Source organism: Aphelocoma coerulescens, chromosome 1A, assembly GCF_041296385.1.
Source record: "Aphelocoma coerulescens isolate FSJ_1873_10779 chromosome 1A, UR_Acoe_1.0, whole genome shotgun sequence".
In the NCBI taxonomy this organism is placed as follows: domain Eukaryota; kingdom Metazoa; phylum Chordata; class Aves; order Passeriformes; family Corvidae; genus Aphelocoma; species Aphelocoma coerulescens.
Genome location: NC_091014.1, coordinates 40,778,375 through 40,789,038, shown reverse-complemented (window position 1 = coordinate 40,789,038; position 10,664 = coordinate 40,778,375). Strand labels below are relative to the sequence as shown.

The 10,664-nt window shown below is 41.3% G+C and overlaps 1 protein-coding gene across 1 annotated transcript; it reads right to left on the bottom strand.

Moving 5' to 3' along the window:
* RPS16 (ribosomal protein S16) lies at positions 1-3,750 on the bottom strand. Its single transcript, XM_068999624.1, has 6 exons — positions 3,667-3,750; positions 3,525-3,580; positions 2,752-2,853; positions 1,959-2,055; positions 327-374; positions 1-199 (listed from the first exon to the last, which is right to left on the bottom strand). The coding sequence occupies exons 2-6, from the start codon at positions 3,570-3,572 to the stop codon at positions 54-56; spliced, it is 441 nt and encodes a 146-aa protein (XP_068855725.1). The 5' UTR covers positions 3,573-3,580; positions 3,667-3,750; the 3' UTR covers positions 1-53.
* Positions 3,751-10,664: the final 6,914 nt, after the last annotated feature.

Genomic DNA, 10,664 nt, shown 5'->3' with positions numbered 1-10,664 from the left:
AAAATTATCAAATTCTTTTTGTTTATTGACTGTCACATGATTAGAGACCAATTTTAACGGTAAGACTTCTGGTAGCGTGCACGAGCACCAGGTCCTCCAAATTTCTTGGATTCGCAACGGCGAGGATCTGCAACAAGCAGAGTCCTATCATACTGGATTAGAATATCCTTGATCTCTTTCTTGGAAGCTTCATCAACATCTGTTTAAAAAAAAAAATCTTTAGTGTAAGCAGTTGCACATGGAACCATATTAATACCTTTTGCAATACAACAACCAAAAGCCACATATTGCCACTTCAAGCTAATACAACAATCAAAGTTACTTACATTTTTGATAGTAAGCCACCAAAGCTTTGGAAATAGCTTGACGGATAGCTATTAAAAAAAGATGAAAGATCAGTAAGGATTTTAAATCTATTTAAAATTTAAACACAAAATGTCAATTATTTGAGAAATGTGCTATTTTGTTCACTGCCAAATTGTCCTTTCTCTCCTTAATATCCCCTCCCACATACTCCACGTGACCTTTGGAAAATCTTAAGGAATCTGTGCCAAGAGGCCACCCACGACTCATTTGTCGATTTGACAACTGCCAGCTAACCAAAACATTGCACAAGAGCTGTCTGATCACCTTCTCTCCCGAGTACTAATGTAGGTTCATTGCCTATCTAGAAGCAGTCAACTTTCAAAATCCTTAGACAACAGTTCTCTGAAATGTCTATACTTTTCAACAAGGATAAAATTGATTGTGTGTTGAAAGACTAAGGAGGCGAAAGGGTCAACAGGATAGTCTGCTTGCTGGAACAGAAAAACTAGCACAGTACACCCCAGTAACCAGAACTCACACCACGACAATGGGAATAACTGTCAGGATGTTGTCACACTTATCTGTCAAAACATTAACATCAGGATTTTGATGAAAATATGAATGTCCTGAAAAACACATGCTACCAAGTTTGAGCCTGAAATTTACCTCTGCTTTTTATGCAGCATGAGCTCCACTTCATGAACTACATTCAAATTAGGAGCAGAACAAATCTATCTTTTGTCAAGATGAACTCTTATCAATAGCTAATGCAAATATATTCCCAGCCTTCTCTGCAAGGGGAAAACTGCCCAGCTTTGTTCATCACCTGAAAGATGCTTCTGAACAAGATGGAACTATACAACTACGCATATAATTTCTAATGCTAAACCCCTCCCAAAATCCTTGTGCTCAGCTGCATTTGAACCATCCTGTCACACTGCACAATGTAAAGGTAGTTCCCCAGCATTTCCTCAAAACTTCACCATTTTGCTTCATTCGGCTTACTCTGTTACAGCTTTGCACATAAAAGGTAATTAATAAGCCCTTATGAAAAACTACATTTGTATAGTGGAGAAAGCAACAGAACAGAGTTTGGCAAGTCACTATCCTAAACACAAGCCTCTTAAATACATGGCTGCATTGGGTCTGGCTGAGATATTTTCCCGTGACAGTTCTCACTTGGTCTGTGTTCTGGCTACAGCCGAGCAGTGCTTGCACAGCACCAAGGCTGTGCCTACAACATTTCCCTGTCACCATTAGGCTGGCAGCAGTCAAGATCTTGGAGGAAACATAGCCAGGACAGCTGATATTCAAACTGACCAGAGGATATTCCATACCAGAGGATATCTGCTCAGCAGTAAAAGCAAAGGAAGAGCACCTGCTACAGGTATTGAGGTCCCACTTCCTGGGAAGTGGCTGAACGTTGCCTGCTGATGGAAGCCTTCTGTTTTCCTTTGCTTCAGCATAGCCTTTGCTTTAATAATCTGCCATCTGCCTTCATCCTGACCCACAAATTTTTCCATCTTAGTTTCTCCTCCTCCCCATCATGATAAGGAGAGAAGTGACACAGCAGCTTGGTGGCACCTGGCATCCAGCCAGCATCAACTCACTACAGTGGCTTTGCCCATTCCAACCCACACCAAGAACCATACCATAGATTTGTGCTACGTGGCCACCACCCTTCACACGGACTCTGATGTCAACACCAGCAAACCGTTCCTTCCCCAGGAGGAGGACAGGTTCAAGCAGCTGGGAAACAAAACACAAAGAAAATTCATTTGTAATGAAGATTAGAGCTTGTAATAATTTACCAAATGTGATGTTATTGAATACTCTGAAAAATAGAGCCTTGATTTTAAAAGCACACACCAAGGTCAAGTACACCGCTTGCAGAGTTCTTTAACATTTACTAGCGCTGTCGTAACATGCATTTACTGAAGTCTTTGGTTTATTTCAGTTTCAAATATCTTAACAGCAAAACACATGCAGATGGGAATTAAGAGCAATGGAACAGTTTAACTAGAATGCCATAACTACATGCAAAAAGTAAGTTCATTGAAACTGAAGACCTGAAATAATTTATAGGTAGTTTTCTCCACTTTATAGTTATCTAGACAGTTTTAGATTCTCTCAGCATTTTCCAGCAGCTATTGTATAAAGTTCTAAACAACCTTTTTAAAATGAGGGCTCCAATGAGGGCACCTATTTCAGCTTATAAAGTGTATAGGAAATGCAGAAAATACTTCACATTAAGTGAAACCTGTTAAACGAAACACCCCATCACAGAAGTGCACTTTACTTAATTTTCATAACAGCATCTGTATTTTAGGTAATCAGTTAACAACCAAAAATTTGGTACTTTCAATAAGACAAGCAACTCGTCTCCAGTATCAAGCAATTACATGTATAAAGGGGAAGCAGGGTGGAGGCTGGGTGGATGCTTACTTTATACTGCAGAGTTCGGGGCTCAATCATTTCCAGAGGTCTTCCATTAACTTTAATGAGGCCATTCCCTCTCTTGCAGTGGGCAACGGCCGTTGCAGTTTTCTAAAAAGCCAAATACGTATTAACACAGCATTCCATTTTTGCACAAGCAGCAGGAACTTCCATTTCATTTTAACCATCTAGCAATCTTAGTCTTATGCCCAAGACTAACATTTTGCACTAAGCAAAACAGTACTTCTTACATTTTCACAGTATTAAGGCAACATCTTAATAAAAGTTTCAGTGTTTGATTTATAGTTACAAGATTTAGTTGTACACGACGGAAAGACCCCTCCGTTCTAGAACACCCTATTTTTATGGCTCGTTTTGTCGCAAAAGATTGGTACCGCGAGTTACTCGAGACTCTGCATTCCAGCAGTGCGAACTTTACCTTCCCACCACCACCTCCCAACGTGGCCCTCGAGTACCAGCAGTGGTAAGCCAGGCCGCTGTGCACTCCGGTGAGAGGCAACCCAGACCCACTCCCGAGCCGAACAAACCCTTTCCCCCAGCTCCGCAGCGCCCCAGGGACACGGCGCGCTCTGGCAGCCACGGAGCGGGACACGTGGGCTGCCGAGCGGGACTCACCGCGCCGGCCCTCCCGCGGCCAAGCCCCGCCGCACGGCCCTGGCCAGGAGCTGCGGCCGAGACATCCCGAGCGCGAACGGCCCAAAGGCGCGGCCCAGCCCGGGAGCGAGGAGCAGACGGTGCAAGCCACCATGCCCACGCCTCACCTTTCGTCCGAAGACCTGGACGCTCTGCAGGGGGCCCTTGGCCGGCATGGCTGCTCCTGCAAGAGAGAGGGAGCGTTATCGGCGCGGGCGGGGGCGCGGGCGGGGGCGCGGGCGGGCGCGGCCGGAGCGCCCCGACACTCACCTGCCCTCGGCGGCGGCTCCGCGGAAAGGCCGAACGGGGCTTCCTGGCCTCGGATCAGGGGCGCGGGCCGTAAAGCACAACGCCAGCGCTTCCGGCAGCGCGACGGAGCGCGCGCCCGCCTCCGCCCCGCCTGGCGCGCTTTGCGGCAGCGTAGGGCCCCGGCCCCGCTGGAGGCCCCGGGGGCGCCGCGCCGCGGGCAGAGCCCGGCCCGGGCCGGGGCACGAGCGGGCGGGCCCGAGCGCTGGCAGGGACACGGCTGCGGAAAGGGCTCCCGGGAGGGACTCTCGGGAGAGATGGGGAGCGTGTACAGCCTGCGAGAGGCTTTGTCCGCTGCTGGCATCACAGTGCACGTCGGTGGGTGCCGGTCACAAAGCAGAACCTAGATGGGCTTCTGCTTTAAAGAGAACATAATGATGCCATGCCTGAAAGGCTTACAGTCACTCTTTGAACCTCCTCGAGACGCAACAAATTACATAGCTTTTACAATTTTAAAGTTTGGTAAACTGGAGAAAATGATGCATTAAGCCCTGTCTTCTAGGACTGTACACTCTACACTGTACACTGAGACATACTCAGGCAATGCTTTATACCCATTTAAATACTCAGTGATTGTTATATTTAAGGTCGACTCAGAGTTCTCTTTAGATTTAGTGCATTCAGGGAACCCCATCAAATTTAGCTTCTGTCTGCGTTTTTTTCTTGTTTAATACCTGTCATAAAATACGGAATTTATATCACTTTCAGACTGAAAATATTTTACTTACAATGCTGTAGTATTTAGTATGCAAAATTTTCCAGAAGGACAAAAGGAGAATCTCTTGATGAAGTGAGGTCATGCTTCTTAGATATTTTAAATGATAAGGATTTAAATTACTGTGATGAATTAGGAAGTTAACTGCTCAAATGCAACAATCAGTTCCTTTGTCTTTGGACAGGATTTTAAATACTGAGCATTAGTCATCAGTCATGTGAGGATTTAAACAAGCACTTAGCTTTATGCAATTTGAGTGATTAGTTCTGTTCAAGTGAATAGGACTGTGCAGAATGTGTAAGATTTGGCACATCTCAAACCCTCGATTGTACAAAGCTTTAACATGTGACCTGAAAAGTGATTTATTTTTTTAAGGCTGTTTCTTAAGGAACAGTGTTTATTCAGTCACACGTGTCTATTATCCAGTGTTTCTCTGTCATGGAAGGGGAATGGTCGCCCTCTCTTTGGCCAATTTCAGTTGGTTTTTGTAGATGAGTGAAAATCTCAAAACAAATTTAGGTTTTACATATTTTGTGAAAATAGGTGGCTCTGCATAGCAGAGATCTTTAACTTGCGCAATGAAAGCAGCTGCAGGAGCTGAAATATTAAGACACTATAAAACCTTTATTTAGGTGAGAAAGAGAAAAGATAATACCTAATTAACCCAGTTAGACAAAAAGGTTCAGCTAAGACATACGATCAACCCAAAGGTGAGCTATTAGTAATTCGGTTTTGCTGGGTGCCCAGGGAACTTTTAAAGAAGAAGAAAGCAAATCTAAATCTATTCCCTATGTGGGTATTATCTGAGGTCTGCTGCTGAAGACCTATGTTTTAATATGAAGTATACCATTAAATAGGTATTTTTCAAATGTTTAAAACTTAGAGCATGCTTTCTTAGGTCTTTAAAATTCATCCTCATTTGGGTGTTCATCTGCTGCATGCTCTTCCTGGAACTGAAAGCAATCATCCTAGAGGAGCCTGTGTGAAAACGAGGGATATGCCTATGTACATGTATCTGTCTGCCTTCTATTAGCAAAAGAAGACAGTAACCAACATATGTGATAAGTTCGCCTGGAAGATAAGGTTAAAGGCTTTGTGCTGCTTGTTCCCTTTGCTTTCTAGCATAAAAACAGGAATAAGAGCTAAGAGGTTGTAGGCTGTAGCATTGTAAGAGTTAATTGGAGCATGAATATCACCATATACAAAACAAGCAAAAAAAATGATAGCAGAATGGAAAAGAAACCCCTCAGGTAAGATACTATACTTTTACAAAAAGTCCCAGCACTAACAATATCCCTATTTAGTTTTACTGAGCTCAGAGTACTCTAAAATGGTAATGTATCTCAGATTTCAAAAGGAATACATGGTAAGGATCTCCAAGCACCACCTACAAAGTCTTGTGTTCACTTCCTTTTTATTTGTGAAATCATTGCACCTGTGGAATGTAAGGCATTTGTTTGGTGGCCTTCTTTTTTTTGTTAACCTGATTTCGCACCAGTGTGAGGACTTACATAGGGAATAATCAGACCCAGAGAAATTAAGGTGTGTTTGCTGGTAAATCACTCTTAGTAGAAAGAGCATCTCATTAAAAAGCGGGCAGGTTTGTATTTACCTATATAGGACATTTTATTATTTCCTAATAGAAGGAAAACTATTTGGATTTTACTCAAATATAGGTCCTTGATTTCGCAGTCATTCTGCATTCTACTAACAGATGACATGTTGTGTATCTTTGTAGCAACAAAATTCTTACAACTGCTAAGTCTTTTACATGAGCATTTAGTGAGGCTCTAGGGGATTGAGAGTCTCACTGCCTGACCTCCTCCACTGGAGCTGCTTTGACCTCTTTGCAGGCTGTGATGTAAGGTGCTGCTGTGACCTACTCATGTCCCACAGACCGGCCACATGCGGTGCTGCTCTCTCAGTTTTCTGGAAACAGTGAGAGTATGGCAGCAGGATGTAACACTGTTAAGGAATGTCTCCGACAACGTCTCCAGTTGTTTCTTCACTTTGTGACAGGAGCACAAACCTTGTGTACATAACAGGGCTCCACGGGGAGGAGGGCTGGAAGGGAATGGCAGGAGGTGGACAAAGGTGAGCTAAGCAGTCAGTGAGTTGGGCTCAGGAGAGCAGCATTGAATCTGTTTGTTTGGAAATTTGACGGTGCAGAGCATATGGAAAACTGCAGTACAAAACCTGTGTTTCAGTCTACTGCCCTCCAAGACTCTCAGGTTGATGTAGTGCAACCCATGAACTTTAAATTTATACTTGTTACTTGAATGCTCACAATTTATTCAGCAACACAGGAGTCAAATATATCGAAGATTTTTGTGACTTACGTGATTGTGTGGGTTTTTTTATTTCTGGGATTTTATGTAAAAAATATGTTTTTATGTAAAATGGTAAGTGACTGGACTTCCATGTGAAATCATGATGTTGGTTCTCCACTTGGATCTTGTCATCTTTGAAATCAAATACACTTGTAAGTTCAGAAGGTAAACGTTCAAAGAGGACGGCATTTTAGCTTCCACTTAGTACAGAATTATGTAGCTGCCAAGAGTGTAAGGCAACAAAGAGTGAAGGTCGGTATATTAACAAGGCCAGCAGTAATGTGACTCTAAATTTCCTCCTGTTTAAAAAGGAGAGAAAATGCTCTCAGTGGATAAATAATTGGACAAATAGTGAGATTATCTTCCTTATGTCTGGTCTGAAACATTAATAGAAAGGTAAGAGCTATGGCAAAATACAGTCAGTTACTTCTACATATATTGTCATAGGAAATAAAATTATTGTGAAAGGAAAGGAGCATTTAGGGGAAATACAAAGAAACATTCTTCTACACACTCCATAATCACATTTTAAAAGATCCACGCCTTCTACTAAAATGTCCTGATTTGCAATTGATTGTACTTTGTAGGATTTTGTGTGGTTTTCTAGCAGAGTGGATAATTTTAACCAGGGAACAGATATCTTCAGATTTCATGCATGATAAACAAAGCAAATTCTCTGAAGTTTTTACTTCAGACACCAAGATCATCTCTTCAGAAGGCAATGTTGGTCTTGCACCATTTTGTATCTTTTGAAAATTAGTGGATTCCTTTGCTAGGAGGTATGAAGTATTTCAGGAAAGAAGATACTGACATCCCTTTTTAATGGCAGCTCTTATAATCTGAAAGGTCTGGGATACCAGAATATAGTTCTCATATTACATTTTGCAACTGATGCATGTTTGCTGATAACGTGTAATTAGCTAATGGATCCCATTAGTTCTGAGGTTTGCTTTTCACAGACCATATTCATCCAGGCAGCAGCTGAAGAGTTTTCTAAACTCAATTAGTGCAAGAATGCTGTGGCCAATGGAAAAATGTTTGATGCATGCCAGAAAACAAATCTTCCCAGCTCTTGGAAATATGTTCTGAAAACAAATATGGATCACACAAGATTTTCATAGCAATAAATATTTTTTTTTCCTAAAAATATATTTAAAATCTAAAGCAAAATTTTTGGATTAATTATCCTTCTCAAATGAAACTCTGTAGCATAAGCTCTGGAACATAAGGATATGGGTAATCCTGATTGGTGTGAATACTGACTCCCATTTGCAGGTTAAAAATGTTAATGTCCCATTGAGATTGAAAACACAAGCCAATTTGTAATGTAGAAATTGACACAGTGATAGGCTCATTCACACTGGAATTCAATGCATGTAAATAATTAGCAATACAGTCGTTTACTTAGGACCAGCCTTAGCATTGCTACTTGGGAAAAATCACAATTAATTATTGTCTTGACTTTCATTTTGAATGAATAGCCTAGCTCTTTCAGTACAATAAACAAAATAAATACAAAGCCCATCTTGTATCTGAACGTATAGACGAAGATTAAGGCTCATTGTTTAAGCTCTGTTACCTGGCTTGTTGCTGAAATCTGAAAAAAGTTGTGACAAATTTGCAACGTGCATCCTATTTACAATGGCTGGAAGTTTGTATTATCAGTTAACATACTAACTTTCCAGATGGAAAGTTATGGCTCATTTTAGACTCTGTCTGTATATGAAAGGCTAAAATTTCATGATCTAGGATTTAAACTTAGAATATATAGTCGATCTTTCTTGCAGCATACACGGCTTTAGTGATATCTATTGACAGCAAATTAGAATTACTTAAAACTCTACTCCTCTGCATTCACAGAAGCAGCTTTTAAGTATGTGTGCGTGAGCTCACACACTCACACTTTGGTATGTCAACAGGAATCAAAGCTGTAAGAAGCCGACCTGGCAACAACCCAGTACCCCCAAGCTACACAAATAAGCAAAGAAGTAAATAGAATCGCGTACATGAAACAATTTATTTTTTTAGAACAGAACGGCATCTCCAAGCTTCCTGCTGTATTTTGCTGCCCCTGGAGGCTGCTTCTCAGTTTAGTTCCCATTTTTAGAAACTAAACACAGCAGGGTCCAGTGGGATCCAGCTGCCCTCTCTCAACTCTTCTGCAGAAAGAGAAATCCTGGGTCTTAGCTTCTGCAGGACTATTGGGATCCTTCCTACTTTCTTATATTAAAGAAATACGGAGAAAAGTGACAGCAGAAATAGACACCTATTTCACACTTAAAATATGGGGGTTTTGCTCCAGTTGGCTTAGTTATGTTCGGATTGCAAATACAGTACTGCACTCCATCATCCGTAGGTCTACACTTCTCTTTAAATCACACTTTTGACATAACACATACAGACAGTTACTGACTTCTAGTAGATAAAAAGGTGAAATTATTGTTATTAACTGCAAAAAAAGACTTAAATATGCACACACTTACTTTGCTGAAACATCAATCGTGGTTTAGAGCAGAAAGACATAGGCTTCTGTGAAGTTATATTAATATCTACTGAGGTAATTTCTATTTCTGATTTTGAATGTTTGTTGTTTCAAGTGAAACATTTTCCATTGCCTGTGGTAAGAGAGCAGATTAGGCAGAAGTATCAGAGCTCGTGAACTGTTGTGTACTTACTGACCTACCAGAGAACTAAGACATTTTCTCCAGAAACTGGAGCAGCTGAACTCTAAAGGAGAATGAACCCTTTTGGCAAGGCTTTGTAAGGTCTCCGGATGGAAAATCTTGTGTTTATGAAACAAAGAGAGCAAGCAGAAATGCAGTGACTGAACAGCTTGTAGAATTAAGGGAAAATAATAACACATTTTATTCACACACAGCTGAACACAGCTAAGTTATCTGGACACTGCATGCTGTCAGGAGTCATGGAATTGTCAAATACAGCAGAGTACCTGTCTGGTGTAGGATTTACGAAGTGGTTGTTACCTATTACCAGCTGTAGCTCTTGAACTGAAACAGTTGTCAATGCCTTGTTAGATGTTAATAGTTGATGCATTTTAAAGTAATCTATCCACCCTCACCTAGCCCTTTGTTCAGGGACTGCAGAGAAGAAGTCGTAGAGTCTGGTATCTCCAAATGACTCTTCCGTAGTTCTTTCCTCCACTGTTCCCAAGAGAATCTAGCCCATAATATCTACACACTAGGAGATCTGCACAGTTCACAGAAACACAAACACACACAATATTACAACACACGTATTAAAATGACATTTTTTACAAGATCAAAAACAGATAGAAAAAATGAAGGGCTGTGGGAAAGCTCTTACCAAATAAAAATGTCTGTGGAGGCTTGATCATATGTGGGCCTGTGAATAACACTCAGGAGACTATAAACTTTAGACAAACCAGATGGTTAGACAGCAAACCAGATGCTTTTATTTATGAAGACAAAGTTCACATTTTGTAAGGTACTTTGTTCTTCTAGAGAAGGTTTCACACACAAAGTAGAAGAATTATATATGTGTCCTATGATGCTGGACTGGAACATTCATGCAAATAAAGTCTCATACAGTAGTCCATTGTTCTTTCAGGACCCAAAGGAATGGCCTGAAGTTATGTCAGGGGAGGTTTAGGTTGGGTATTAGAAGAAGGTTTTTCACCCAGAGGGTGGTTGGGCACTGGAACAGGCTTCCCAGGGAAGTGGCCAGCTCACTATCCCTGGAGGTATTTAGAAGAGGTGTAGATGTGGTATTTGGGAAATGGTTTAGTGTTGCATTTGCCGTATTGGGTTTATAGTTGGATTCAATGATCTTAAAGGTCCTTTCTGACACAGACAATTTTGTGATTTTATGATTGGTGACTCTAGTTTTACACATGAAAGACACAGTTGAAAGCTTACAAAGTCTTGTCAAATAAAGGA